Raw genomic sequence first — 15,000 nt, 5'->3', positions numbered from 1 at the left:
TGTGACCTTTGTAATTGGAGTAGATTTCTTTGTTTGCTTGTGGGCACGAAGGCTTTTGAGTAAAAATTTCTGTACAATCAATGATTACTTTCAAGCATGGGAATTTGGAAAACTGCTTCCATCCATTTCACTCTCTGGCATTTCACACAAATCTTTTAAATGAAAGAACAGCAGATTAATCCATGAGGTAAAGATCTTGCTGACACTAGACTCGCTTATTCCAAACCTTAATGACAAGTCAGTTACGGTCAGTCCTACCCTTAATCGTACAAGAACCATGAATAGTTCCTCGTCTGGAGTCACCTTGGCTATTCTAGCTGCTTTCTTTGGGTAAGGATCCTTTGAACACATTTCACTACCTCTCCAGTGTCTCATTCTCTCTTCTAGCAGTTCATTGACTACGGATTGTTCCATATTCATTGACTGCAAATCTATCTGGCCCTTGCAATAATCATGCTCCTTTAAGGGATGGTCTGCTGGTAAACACTGACTCCACACTTTATGATTTTCTGGAGTACAAACCTCTGGTTTGGGACGCCCTTTTGCATTTTCCGCATGCTAAACGAAAACGAAACAACAGAAAGAAAACCGTTCAGAATGTATTGGGCCCGATTATTTCACACAAGGAATGTAAAATGAAACGTCCCCTCGTCAAAACACAAAGTACTCCTTACCGGTTTTGGACTTTTCCTTCGGACATGTGGGTATGCATTTGACACTCTGGTCGCCGTTAAGCTGTTTTTTGTTGACCTTGTAAGCTTTGGTTTCACATGGCTGTGTTTAAAAATAGAAGGATTGTAGGATACACTGTCAATTTCATCAGATTTCTGACCTCCAAAGAAATGCACGGAGCAGAGCCGTGTGTTGTCAGTCGGCGAGAAGTTTTTTCTACGGATTCTCTTCAACCAAACCTTTCTTCGGTTAATATCCTTTGGAATACGATAAAACTGCAAATCTCCTCTCGTTTTTCTAGTATTAGAACAACCAGGGGCACAACAGAAATCATTTTTCCCCATGTTCATACGCAGCGCTGTAACACGAAACCAAATGAAAAACTTTTCTTTACCCCCCAAGGCGCGAAGCATTGTGGGATGCGTAAAAAAATACAATTCAAGAAAAAGGTGAAATCAGTATTATATTAAACGCCTGAGTTAGACCGGAACGTTTTCCTTGAAATGGCTTGTTTATCAGTGTTGAAGAGCAAGATCAAGTCAGTTCAACTCATCCATATCGGACGTTTCATATTTTTTGCGATGCTGGTGACTCAGTGCGGTTTTCTTACAGCATATCCAGCATGGTACAAACGAGATGCACGCTGGATTCCTTTGTTTCTGTTATACGCTCCAGCACTATCTTATTGGATCCGTTGCCTTCTTACGCAAGCAGAACTTGTCAGAATGTTGTACACGTGGTTTTTGTACGTTGTGATCGCCTTAATTCCAATCATCGCTACCATTTTTGCTGTTGTATTTGTCGGCGATGATCTCGACACGAAGAACCTGCTTGGTCCCAATATTTTAAAAATAACGCTGTCTTTAACGCCACTGCTATTCCTTCTCCTAGTAAACACGGCTTCGGATACGGGTGAACACGAGGAGTACAGTGCACTTGTAATACGACTGTCTTTGCAGATTACCATCGACCTCTTTGATGCAGTTGAGATGCTCGATATTGCGTTAGACGAAAGAGAAGACAATCCCAGGCCCATTCCAAAAGGATTCACTATAGCGATGGTCGCTGTAGCATGCTTCAGCTTTTTACTGTCTCTCTTTCAGTTGGCCGAAAACAAACTTGAGAAGGGAAAACACACACGACGCGATCGCACAGCAATAATACGCAATGTCATGCAAATCGTGTTTGTCAATTCCCCGTTTTTTGTTATTCGCCTGGTTGTCTTCATCGGATACAACAAAGAAGAGGCCATCTTTATGGCAAAGAATGGGATCGCTATTTTTCTTTCATGCCTTGAAATTTACTGGATCAGGAAGGATGCTTCGCAGTCTTCCTCGAATTGATGGAGACAATAGCAAGGAAATGGGGTTGTCTTGCAATTGAACCCAAGACATATTTCAGTCAGACATGCATCATTGCTTGATACGTGAACAATGTTGAAATTTTGCTTGGATCTTGCCATTATCTGACGATTCATATTGTTTCTTTAGATATTTCAAAGTAGTCCGTTTTATCAGTTTCATAGTCATGAGGTGCATGGCTTTCCTGACTAAGGGGAGCCTAAAAAAATATATCAGGTTAGGCCTTATCACGGTTTTCGACGCCATCTTGACGGGTAGGCAAAGCTGTCAGAAATTACAGTGTTTGTATGGGAATCCGATACCCAAATTGAATTTTTCAATCCAAAATTGAATTTTTCAAAATTTCTGAATCGCAACGTTAAAATACAAGGTAGAAGATTGTATTCAGCAAGTTTGAAGGATGTAGCTTTCCTATAGGTCGCTGAGCTAATTTCTTTTAATTTTCCATACATTTGTCTTTAATTTTTTTTCCCGCGAACTGCGTCTAGTCTTTTGTCTGCCCCGCCAAATTTACAGACAAATATGTGGAAAATTCAAAAAATTAACTGAGCGTCTTCTAGCCAAGCTACATCCTTCAAACTTGGTGAATACAATCTTCTACCTTGTATTTTAACGTTGCGATTCAGAAATTTTGATAAATTCAATTTTGGAAGAAGTTATTTGCAATCGGATTCCCATACAAACACTGTAATTTCTGACCGCTTTGCCTACCCGTCAAGATGGCGTCGAAAACCGTGATAAGGCCTATTTGCTAAGAATATGATCGTTTTCACGTGACGTCATCATTTTCGAAAATCCAAAACTAAAGAGCCACGAAAGTTTTTATCCTCATCAGGCATAAGAGGGGGTAAATTTGTATCCATTTGCAATTTTAAAGCTCAATAGCGTGCTTCGTTTGGAAACCAGAGGATTTTGAATTTCTGAGTTATAGCGGTGCGTGACACGAGGCGACGATCGAGTTTTTTGAGAAATATATATTTATCTCATGGTTTTGAGCCTTTTAGAATTTAAAGCATTAGGAAAAGTGCTTAGGTAAATAGCTGTTTGTTCAGTACAGATGATCACTCGCCTAGATAGCCAAAGTAAGTAACAGATGTTGACACTATTTTAAGGCCGCCATATTGGTGCACCACAGATGTGCACCAACATGGCGTTTTCATACTGGGCTCTGTAAATTTTCTGCGAAACATTTCGACGAATATCTGAAGTTTGGGGAAACGCACAGGCCTAAAACTTGAAGAAGTGTCTTCTTCATTTATCTTCTACAACATCACGAATTCTTGACTTTTTCCACTGGATGGTTTTCGATTTATTTTTTTATTGCGTGACAGTGAAAACGATCTATACAGATACAAAGTGGTCTTTAAACCTCATCGAAAACGAAAAAAACTAGTATTTTGGATTAGTAAAAAAATATTGGATAATAATTCTTTTGAGGGTATATTTGTTATTAGCTTCAAGAAAACTGAATTCAGTCGCTGTTTACGGAGATAAAGGTGTCTAAAAACTTAACGTGATTTCATCTGACATCTTTTATGTGTACTTCATATTAGCGTGAGGTTGATGTTTTCTAGGAAAAAGCGTCGGTTTAGGCTCAGTGGACCTCGTAGCGGAGTAATTATCGACCATTATCCTAACATTCCCTCAATTGCCACTGAAAATCTATTAAAAAATTGACTCTCCATCAGAGCCGGCATATAAAAGGGAAATGTAATGCGATCATCTCTCTCCATTTTTTCTCAGAGAGCCGGGTTTTCCGTTATCGTTGAGCAGACCATGCCGCACCATCTCGGGAATTCAAGAGTAGAATATTCTTTACCAATGTAGGGGATTTTCCCTTTTCTTACGTAATGCCAAAGATATCTGTAGAAGGACATGTTTCTCGGAATCGTAACCCCAGCGTTTTCTAGTGTATGAATGTTTCAACCAGTACGTGATTCATACATTCCTCATAATACACTTTGTTGGCCCCTCCCCCCCCCCCCCCCAATTTTGCAGAAACCATCGTTTTCAAATGCTCTTTGGACACAGAATATTCCCAAAACAATTTAAGCATTTGAAAACAATGGTTTATGCAAAATGTGGGGGGCAAACAAAGTGTATTGTGGGGAATTTGAAAATTGAGAATGCAGCGGCCGTTGTCCATTTATGGGGGTTTCCCTTTTCTTGGAGTACCATTTTCTTAGAATTACATGTTTCTCGGAATCATTACCCTCGTAAGAAGTCTTAAATTCGTTTTAAACCAGAATAAAAGTCTGGTACGGCATTCTTAAATCGATTTTGGAGAGCTGTTCCAATATCTTTTACCTTCTGCAAAAGGGATTTGAGATTTGACATTTTTATGGAGAATTTGGTCGTTACATAACTTGAATCGATTTCTAAAACCTTGAATCGATTTCTAAAACCAGCCCTGTAAATCATGTCACATGCTCACTGTTTTGACTTGAAACATTTGAGATTGAACTGCATTAAATAAGAGGGAAATTACCTCCCTCTACCCAAGAAGGACAATTAACCGGTAAATGAAGGGGTAGTTTCTAAAGAAACTGTGGTGCTGCGTCGGTGGGGAAGTAGTACACAAAAATTTGGTTTTATCAACGGAGTTGATAATGTAAATTGGCCACCGTACAGAGATTCTAAAAGCTGACGTTTCGAGCGTTAGCCCTTCGTCAGAGCGAATCGAGGGATTATGGGTTACGTGTAGTTTTTATAGTAGAGTAGGAGCTACGCTATTGGTGGTAACATGGCAACGTGAAAAATAGGAATATATTAGTTAAATGATTGCCATTTTAATCTGCCTAACCACTCCAAAAAACACATGGCTATCTGCGGCCTTTCCCTACATCTAGGTACCACGGAAAGCCGCAAGAATCTGGAACAAAAATTCATCTTTCAAATCGGCACCCTTAATCCTCACGGTATTAACGAACGCTTTTCATTTAACTAATATATTCCTATTTTTCACGTTGCCATGTTACCACCAATAGCGTAGCTCCTACTCTACTATAAAAACTACACGTAACCCATAATCCCTCGATTCGCTCTGACGAAGGGCTAACGCTCGAAACGTCAGCTTTTAGAATCTCTGTACGGTGGCCAATTTACATTATCAACTCCGTTGATAAAACCAAATTTTTGTGTACAATTAACCGGTAGCCTGTTAACGCAGAAACGACCGCTGGAAATACGTCTGCGTTCGCACGCTATTTAGCCGGGGCATAGTTAATAGAAGGGAATGGTTATGAAACCGGACAAATTTCTTTGTTGTAGGTTTTTGTTCTCTTTTTTGGCCTTGACCGTGCACAAAATACAATAGTTGTTTACTCTGTACTGAGGAACTAACCAATAGAAAAGTGTTGGTTACGTAATTCATGCATAGGTTATGAGCGCAAAACAAAAGATTGTGCACGGTCATGGACTTTCCAACCTAAATCTTGGCATTTTTGTCGGTTCCTCTGATGTTTTCCGAGCTTCTAAACCATTCCTGTCTATTAACTATGGCCGGAGGAAATAATGTGTACACTCAGATTTCTTTCTTTGGCACCTCTACCTTTATTAGGGAGTTTAATTAAGCAACGGCTACGGCAACGACAACGCCACAAAGCGTTAATATTTATGGTTAAATATGTAGAAATACTCGTGCTGCACGTGTAGTACGAATTTCCGTGCATTTCTTTGCCGTACTCGACAAAACAACAACGTGAAATCTTCAAATTTTAGGTTTTGACGACAACATGAACATATTACAATGAACCATTCATTTTCTATGTTTACCTTAAAACCGTTTGTACCCATCTTGTCACAGGATAGTTCGCCCGTATTGTACAACGTGAACAAGACGGAATAATCGCGAAATCTTGCGATTGCGCAAAGTTATATTTTGGAATGACGTTTTCGTTGCCGTAGCCGTCGTCTTTGCTTAAACTCCCTAATAACATCATTGGTCGGAAAAACAAAAATATTCATGCTGCACTTGCGGTGCCGTGACGCATTTAAGTGCATTTCTTTGCCGTACTCCATAAAACAACGTGAAATTCCCCAAGTTTTGGTTTTGACTACAACAGTATCATACAACATGAAGTGTCCATTTTCTACCTTTACTTTGAAACCGTTCGTACCAATCCCGTTTTGTGAATAAGAAAGATTAATCGCGAAATTCAACGATAATATATAGTTCACTACTTTGCGATATTGAAGGTCATTGGCCCATTTGAGAATCCAAGGCACGGGTGTTCAAATTAATCCAGGATTAGCGTAAACTTTTTGGTGAAAGCTTCTTTTGCTTATTTTTGTTTTTCAAGATTGACTTCTTCTAATGTAAGGTTTGGTGAATATCAGCGTTGAACAGCATTTGGGAGTAGAGAAATAAACTCCTTGGTCAATTTTTAATCTGAGATTAGCGTTAATCGGCTTGAAGAACCGGGCCGCTTCTAGATGTAACGTCATGAAACGCGTGACCAAGTCAACAATGCGTTAAGTATATTAAGGGTGCTAAATGGCTTTTGTTTGAACGCACTGGTTCTTTTCTGGTGCTTGAGCTGCGATACATTTGATTGAAACAGTTTTCAACTTTGCTGGAGGGGGAGGGGTTCTTGCTAGTCGTCATCAGAGTCACACGTCGACACGCTTGAGTACTCTTTCAGCTCGAGGTTTCGGAGTTGTATTATTCCCAGTATGATGGCGATGCTATTCTTTGCGACGAAAATGGATTCGTCCTTTTCGTATTTGAACATGATCACCAAACGAACGACAAGAAATAAGAAATTTACGAAAGCCATTTCAACGATGTAACGCCACTTTGCTGTAAGTCGCCTCGGCTTACCGCTTTTAAAGTCGTGTTGGGCCATTTTCCAGGGCGAAAGGAGAAAGCTGATACATGCAACAATGATCATCACCGCGCCAAATTGTTTTGGAATGCCATAGTTGTGTACATATTCATCCAACACGATGTCGAGCATTTCGACGGCATCGAAGAGATCTACCACCATCTGGAAACAAAACATGGAAACAACATCCTTGAAGTCTTCAGCATCATTTGCGGTGTTCAGCAGCAATAACAAAAGAAGCGGCGTGATGCAAAATGTCATCTTTAAAACGTTTGGCCCCAAGAACCTGTCTTTGTCAAGACTGTCTTCGACAGTTCCAAACACGACGACAGTGCTTACAACCAAACCTAGGACATATAAGCCCCAGATATAAAACAGTCTGCGAAGTTTTGCCTGATTGAACAGGATGAGGCAGAACCACCATATGATTGAGGGAATGTATGATAACCTTGTCAAATAACAATTGAAATTAAGGTAAATTGCTGGATAGGAAGCAAGCAAAAAGCCCTGAGCCATGATGAGGACAAAAAACGCCAAGCGTCCTCCCCAAATGAAAATTGAAAACATTATCAGATTTTCGTTGCTCAAGGTAGATGGAACGCTGAAGACGAAATTGCTTTGTGAAAAAAAAAAAGGCCAGTCGACTTACGATTACACTATTAGCCAATGGGATGTCGCCACATAACTTGAAAGTTTTGATCTGGAGTTTTCCCTAAGTGAAAATAACTGAATTTGCGTCATTCATAATCAAAACATGGGAAAGTCCCTTCACCGATGCTGTGCTCAAGATCAACACATCTTAAGTCTCTTTTGAGCCACATCGAAGGAGGTAGATAGTCCTTGACTTAATTTCGGCTTTTACGACTTAAACTTTTGGCTGTAACAGACGAGGGGCGACCTTAAGGTTACGATTCCGAGAAACGTGTCATTATTCCAAGAACAGACGTTGCAGGCATGCCGAAAACGGGGATTCCCATAAATTGGCGACTAATACAGCTGTACAGTGAATATGTCAGCATTTCTTGAATCTATTTATCAAAGCACCGAAACCGGAAAAAACAAGACGAATCTCGATAGCGGTCCCACAGTCGATGCATAACATTGCTGTTTCACTACTAATACAGATACATAAACAAGACTTGATGATACCAATTATGATCCCCTTAGTCGTCAATTCCGTCAGATAACTGGAACAAATTTAAGAAAGTGTAAAATGGTGCAAAACAAGTTGAGGTTCACATGGCAACTAGGCGGTCAATCAGACATGGTTTGATGCTTCGCTGGTTTGACATGATACTGATTTTTGTCGACTAAAAATTTAGTGTATTGAAACTCACCTGAATCTCATATAAAAGCTGGTCCTACATTTTTCTGTGACTGGTTTTCATTTTGTCCCACCTAAGTTAATTAAACATGTCTTGTTTGAGTGAATGGGGTACGAGCCATATTTTTCTCCTGACAGTTGCCATGGAATCTGCATAATAGCCAGTGACGTAGTCTGGTTTCTTGGAAAGACCCTAAAAATGGAATCTGCACTACTTAAGTCAGGCACGTTTCGCCACCACCGTATATAGCTATTGAAGAAAAAGGTGAAATCAGGATTTTATTAAACGCCTGAGTTAGACCTGAACGTTCTCCTTGAAATGGCTTGTTTATCAGTGTTGAAGAGCAAGATCAAGTCAGTTCAACTCATCCATATAGGACGTTTCATATTTTTTGCGCTCTTGATGATTCAGTGTGGTTTTCTTACAGCATATCCAGCATGGTACAAAGAAGATGCACGCTGGATTCCTGTGTTTCTGTTATACGCTCCAGCACTATTTTATTGGATCCATTGCCTTCTTACGCAAGCAGAACTTGTCAGAATGTTCTTCACGTGGCTTTTGTACGTTGTGATCGCCTTGATTCCAATGATCGCTACCATTTTTGCTGTTGTCGTTGTCGGCGATGATCTCGACACGAAGAACCTGCTTGGTCCCAATGTTTTAAAAGTAATGCTGTGTTTAACGCCACTGCTATTCCTTCTCCTAGTAAACACGGCTTCGGATTTGGGTGAACACAAGGAGTACAGTGCACTTGTAATACGACTGTCTTTGCAGATTACCATCGACCTCTTTGATACAGTTGAGATGCTCGATATTGCGTTAGACGAAAGAGAAGACAATCCCTCGACCATTTCAAAAGGATTCGCTATAGCGATGGTCGCTGTAGCATGCTTCAGCTTTTTACTGTCTCTCTTTCAGTTGGCAGAAAACAAACTTGAGGAGGGGAAACACACACGACGCGATCGCACAGCAATAATACGCAATGTCATGCAAATCGTGTTTGTCAATTCCCCGTTTTTTTTTATTCGCCTGGTTGTCTTGATCGAATACAAGAAAGACGAGTCCATCTTTATGGCAAAGAATGGGATCGCTATTTTTCTTTCATGCCTTGAAATGTACTGGATCAGGAAGGACGCTTCGCAGTCTTCCTCGAATTGATGGAGACAATAGCAAGGAAATGGGGTTGTCTTGCAATTGAACCCAAGACATATTTCAGTCACACATGCATCATTGCTTGATACGTGAACAATGTTGAAATTTTGCTTGGATCTTTCCATTATCTGACGATTCATGTTGTTTCTTTAGATATTTCAAAGTAGTCTGTGTTATCAGTTTCATAGTCATGAGGTGCATGGTTTTCCTTCATAATCATAGTGTAGCACGAACTAAGCAGACTAAGGCGAGCCTAAAAAAATACATCAAGTCCAAACAATTTGCTAAGAATATACAGATACAAAGTGGTCTTTAAACCTCATTGAAAATGAAAAAAAAAACTAGTTTTTTGGATTAATAACAAATTATTGGATAATAATTGTTTTGAGGATATATTTGTTATTAGCTTCCAGAAAACTGAACTCAGTCGCTGTTTACTGAGATAAAGGTGTCTAAAAACTTAACGTAATTTCATCTGACATCTTTTATGTTAATGACTTCATATTTGCTTGAGGTTGATGTTTTCTTGGAAAAAGTGTCGGTTTAGGCTCAGTGGGCCTCGTGGCGGAGTAATTATCGACCATTATCCTAACATTCCCTCAATTGCCACTGAAAATCCATTAAAAAATTGACTCTCGCTCAGAGCCCATTTTTTCTCAGAGAGCCGGGTTTTTCGTTATCGTTGAACAGACCCATGCTGCACCATGTTGGGAATTAAAGAGTAGACTTTTCTTTACCAATGTAGGGGATTTCCCTTTTCTTACGTAATGCCATAGACATCTGTAGAAGGACATGTCTCTCGGAATCGTTACCCCAACGTTTTCTAGTGTATGAATGTCTCAACCAGTACGTGATTCATGCATTCCCCATAATACACTTTGCTTGTCCCCCAAATTTTGCATAAACCATTGTTTTCAAATGCTCTTTGGACACAGCATCTTCCCAAAAGCATTTAAGCATTTGAAAACAATGGTTTATGAAAAATTTGGGGGGCTAACAAAGTGTATTATGAGGAATGTGAAAATAGAGAATGCATTGTCCATTTATGGGGGTTTCCCTTTTCGTAGCATTACCATTTTCTTAGAATTACATGTTTCTCGGAATCATTACCCTCGTAAGAAGTCTTAAATTCGTTTTACACCAGAATAAAAGTCTGGCACGGCATTCTTAAATCGATATTGCAGAGCTGTTCCAATATCATTTACCTTCTGCAAAAGGGATTTGAGATTTGACATTTTTATGAAGAATTTGGTCGTTACATAAGTTTTGTTCCACTTAAATCGATTTCTAAAACCTTGAATCGATTTCTAAAACCAGCCCTGTAAATCATGTACACTCACAGGCTCACTGTTTTGACTTGAAACATTTGAGATTGAGCCGCATTAAATAAAAATAAATTAGGGAAATGATTGTAAAAATAAATATAGTACATAGGTTACAATCTCCCTCAATCTGGTTCCAAACTTGTCGACTAATGCGTTTTGCTAGGGCGCAGCATCTTAACGGGCTGTGTCTCGAAATTTAGCCAAAGTCAGCGACTGGGATTGGCAACAAAATCACAAGTCAAGCGAAAAGTGAATATCTACTTCAGACGTTTAAGAAAGCCTTGAATCAAACAGCAAATTTAATACAAAAGGAGGAAGGGATGGTCAAAATTAAAGAAGATTAAAGTGCTCAACAGACACTTTTCTGTCAAGAAGCTTTGATCTGTGTTTTGTAGAAGTAATTTCTGAGTTAACGTTAAGCTTTGCGTGGCGAGTTAACGCTTAGAGACGGGTAAACTACGCGAAGTGAACACAGCCCCTTTAAGTATCAGGTTTTTTTTTGGATGAACCGATTTGTTTTGGAGTAATTAAGTTATTCCTTTTAGGGAAGGAATCAGAAGCGATACACTCATTGATGGTAAATCATACACTGTTCTTACATTGTTACATTGAAGTTATTTGGTGCATTCCGTCGGCTAACGGTGCAATCATCACGGTGCCTGTAATCGATCTGAGGACTGCCTTTAGGTCAGAAAGCCCCGCACTACATACGGATTATTTTAGCTAAAGCAAATTAAACCTTGATAATGAGCGATTAACATCAAATGAATCAAATATTATACTAAGGAAAACTACATTTGTTAAGAAAATACCAAGACGAAGAAAGTGCTGACCGATACAGTGAAACTTTAGGGGAGTGTTTTATCCAACTTCCGTCAGCTCTTGTAAATAGCGTTGTATGATTTTTGTATCGATCCACTTGTACACTTTCGTTGGCCTCGTTGCCGCGGTAGTCCTTCTCCTTTTGCAAACCTATATCGCTTAACAGCGATTTATTCGTTGTTCGCGAATTAACAACATAGAATAGTCTTTATGTTCTTGGAAAAATATCAGGCTTTTAAGAACAACCGCAACATTTTAAAGTAGAACAAATCTCAAACAGGCTAAGGAGAATTATTATGGCATTTTTGGCGATAAAGATGGACGCATCTTTGCCATATATTAAGAATAGAGCCAAACGAAGACCTAGAAAAACTCCGTTTACAGCGAGAATCTGAATCGTTTTTCGCGATATTGATGTACACATGTCATATGTCCAATTGCCATAGTAATCTGTCCTTACTTCCACAAGCTGCAGCGGAGAAAGAAGAAAGCTGAAGCAGACGAAGACAATGATGGCTTCTTCGAAGCTTCTTGGAATGTTGTGAGAGACCACATTTTCTTCCAAAATAACCTCCAACATTTCCACTCCATCAAAGAGATCTAGTGCTATTTGCGGGGACAAAATCAATATCTGCTTTCTGTAATAAGAAGAGAAGCAGCAGAAGTAACGGAGATGGGCAAAGAGTTATCTTCAAAATACTTGGACCAAAGAACTTCTGACCGTGATCGAGCTTGTTCTCGATTTGGTCGCTCCAGCCAAAAATAGTTCCTATCGTCAACGGTACTAATCCAATGCAGATGTAAACTAGACAAACAGTGAATAACCACTGAAAGGTTCTTATCGTTACATAGAATCCAAAACCATAGCAACAGAGCAGGAAGAAAACGGAGGACTTTCTCCATCAGTGCTTTTGTACTCAGCGGTACCGTACTCAGCAGGATACGATATCAGCGAATAAGTCTGAAGAGCATAGAGAACAAAGGCAATTCTTCCCGAGATAATCAAACAGGAAGCCATGCCAGAACACGATCGAATCCTTCACCGGTCCGTAAATACGTCTGCACATCAGCCTCGATCAGTAACACAACCGGCAGGCGTAGCACTTTGAAAGATGATAAACGGTCTACACTTACATAATCTTTGTTTATTCACGGACAATTCATCAGCCAATATAAGCATGTAATGAAATTAAATGAATAGGATACTAGATTAAAACTACCCCCCCCCCCCCCCCCAAGCAATACACCCGATTATTATAAGCTGTCATAGTAATAATTAACAATTAGATTATGAGCTCGAGATTTCTATGAGGTGATAGTTGATGAGGCGGAAGGCCGAATCAACTATCAGCTTTTTCAATAATTTCAACTTTTTTGAAAGTCAAGAAACCGTTAATGTCCTTCGTTTAGACTTCTCAGAAATTTAATTACCATTTGCATCCAAATTTTCCTCCAATACTTTGGAAAAACGAAAAAAACGTCGTTATTTCCAAGACGACCTGTACGGGTCCGCAAATGATCCCGGGACCGCAAATGATCCCAGAACCGCAAATGATCCCCAAACTGTTCCGCAAATGATCCCCATATTGAACCGCAAATGATCCCGGAACGCAAATGATACCCATGTTGGACCGCAAATGATCCCGAAAAAAAGGTAAGGAATGGTGGCATGGAGGGCGGAATGGTCTGGATTGAGAATTAATGTGAAGAGCACTTATTTTTATTAAAATCACTTTAAATCATGCATGGCTAGCAACAAGTTTCCGCCTCATTATAGTTTGGACGCAATTCTAAACCGATTGTGACCAGGGGAGAAGTCCCGATGACTTTTAGCATGTTTTTTCGAGATAACTGAACGCAGATTGTGAAACACTTATACTTTCTCCCTTCTTGAGATAAAGAGGGAATTGTGACATGTGAAATGTTTAGGGACTTTCGGAAAACGGGCCACTGATCTCTTTGACGAGGAGAAAAGAACTCCACCCGGGCCCGGTTAGAAACAATCGTACCATTTATAACTAGAACGCAATGTTTTAGCCTATAAGCTTTGGTTCAACATGCAATACTGCAGTCTTGTTTTTTCCCAAGTCCTTGACTAAAAGTCGTCCAGTAAACAACTATTACAGAAAACGCTATCATTTGCGTAGACCTGCAATGCTCCACCGCTCTTAAATACACCTTGTGTGTAGAACTCGAATTTTCTTCCACATCTGGGACAACGAAGGATAAAAGTAGGACGTTGCAACTCCCCAGTTTTCTTCATTAATGTCCTCAGTATTCGTCAAAAATTCAAAACACAAAGTAATGGTATCGCCATTAAGCTTTTCATGGGAAAGAATTGATTTATGCTGGCTTCTAACAAACTGGCGTTGCTTGTCCTTCGCTTGGCTGGTTAATCTATGGACTCTTTGTGATTTCTGAATCTGGCAGTTCGTTTACCATTGTAACTCTTTGCTTTTTGTTGTCTCTCATTTTCTTTCTCTTTCGTGACTGAAGTAACATCATCTACTTTAAACCAATTCGTTTTGCTTTTCCGTGTCTCTGGGTCTTTGTAACTGATCAAATACTTGTGCACGGTGTGATTTGCCTCAATGATAACTCCTTCACAAGTGTTCTTTAGGCATTTCTTTGTTCCCTTGACTATTTTTTTGAAATGGGAATGCGAATCAAAACAGTTTCTCCTTTGTAATAGAGTGAAGGTGGATTTCGCCTTAACTCCCGGTTTACCATATACTGTGCAGCCTCATTAGAAGCATCCAGAGCTTCCTGCCTGATAGCATCTCGTTCGATTTCTAGGTCCATTAGTTCTTCTCTCTTGCTCTCACCCGTTTCAAAACTGCCGTTATTTTCTTCCAGAACTTCACATTTTTTCTTTCCCCCAAGAAACAGTTTATTCCGAATCCTATTCGGCTTTCTACCAAAGTACATTCCAAATGGACTGAGGAATCCGAGAGAACCATGGCGGAGGGGGGATTCATTGTATAGTTGTTGGTAATGTTGAAGGTACTCCACCCAGTTTAGATCGCCGCCGTTGTTTATCAAATCAAACCTTAATTTCTCCTTTGTTCCACGTTCTGTGTGAGCGCTCGTCTTTTCCTTGCGTTTGAGAAATCAAACTAAAAATGTCAATAACAGACATTGTGTACTTATATATGTGTCATCAGCTATATTGCCTGGCAAGCTACCCAAACTAACAATATTCACTTGATGCCTTTCATGTATTTTCGACGCTTTGATTGGTCGGAGAGGCGCCTTATTATAAAAAAAGGGGTCTCACTTTTTGTTGCTGTTTCACTGAATTTAGATTGCGTTGGTTAATTCGACGTGATAACCCACAGTAGGTATGAGACATTTGTCTGTTTAGTATTTTTGCGCCTTCACCTTTAGTTTCGTGGTACGCGGAATTCACAAGCTGAGAGACCTCTGACTTTTTCACCACAATGCAATTATTTTTCTTTTCGACGATTCGTTTCTTCTTCTGCCCAACTATTGGATCATGGACTTCTTTTAGGTCATA

General features: G+C 39.7%; 3 protein-coding genes and 2 pseudogenes across 3 annotated transcripts; 2 read left to right on the top strand and 3 right to left on the bottom strand.

Moving 5' to 3' along the window:
* The window catches only part of LOC138055229 (uncharacterized), a 2,929-nt pseudogene extending 1,805 nt beyond the window's left edge, over positions 1–1,124 (bottom strand).
* LOC138055230 (uncharacterized) lies at positions 1,090–3,545 on the top strand. The gene has a single exon (XM_068901201.1). It carries the CDS (start codon positions 1,176–1,178, stop codon positions 2,013–2,015), a length of 840 nt encoding a protein of 279 aa, XP_068757302.1. The 5' UTR covers positions 1,090–1,175; the 3' UTR covers positions 2,016–3,545.
* Positions 3,546–6,628: 3,083 nt separating this feature from the next.
* LOC138055722 (uncharacterized) lies at positions 6,629–7,375 on the bottom strand. The gene has a single exon (XM_068901603.1). It carries the CDS (start codon positions 7,373–7,375, stop codon positions 6,629–6,631), a length of 747 nt encoding a protein of 248 aa, XP_068757704.1.
* A 917-nt stretch (positions 7,376–8,292) lies between these two features.
* Positions 8,293–9,800, top strand: LOC138055228 (uncharacterized). The gene has a single exon (XM_068901200.1). The coding sequence runs from the start codon at positions 8,503–8,505 to the stop codon at positions 9,340–9,342; it is 840 nt and encodes a 279-aa protein (XP_068757301.1). The 5' UTR covers positions 8,293–8,502; the 3' UTR covers positions 9,343–9,800.
* A 1,308-nt stretch (positions 9,801–11,108) lies between these two features.
* Positions 11,109–12,501, bottom strand: LOC138055227 (uncharacterized; annotated as a pseudogene).
* Between the last annotated feature and the right edge of the window lie 2,499 nt (positions 12,502–15,000).

This window comes from Montipora capricornis, chromosome 7 (genome assembly GCF_036669925.1).
Source record: "Montipora capricornis isolate CH-2021 chromosome 7, ASM3666992v2, whole genome shotgun sequence".
Lineage (NCBI taxonomy): Eukaryota > Metazoa > Cnidaria > Anthozoa > Scleractinia > Acroporidae > Montipora > Montipora capricornis.
Note: the sequence above shows the minus strand (reverse complement) of the source record. Positions and strands in the feature narration are given on the sequence as shown.

Excerpts from the sequence above, each read along its gene's own strand:
- LOC138055722 (XM_068901603.1), bottom strand. The coding sequence starts at position 7,375 with ATGGCTCAGGGCTTTTTGCTTGCTTCCTATCCAGCAATTTACCTTAAT.
- LOC138055230 (XM_068901201.1), top strand. The coding sequence starts at position 1,176 with ATGGCTTGTTTATCAGTGTTGAAGAGCAAGATCAAGTCAGTTCAACTC.
- LOC138055228 (XM_068901200.1), top strand. The coding sequence starts at position 8,503 with ATGGCTTGTTTATCAGTGTTGAAGAGCAAGATCAAGTCAGTTCAACTC.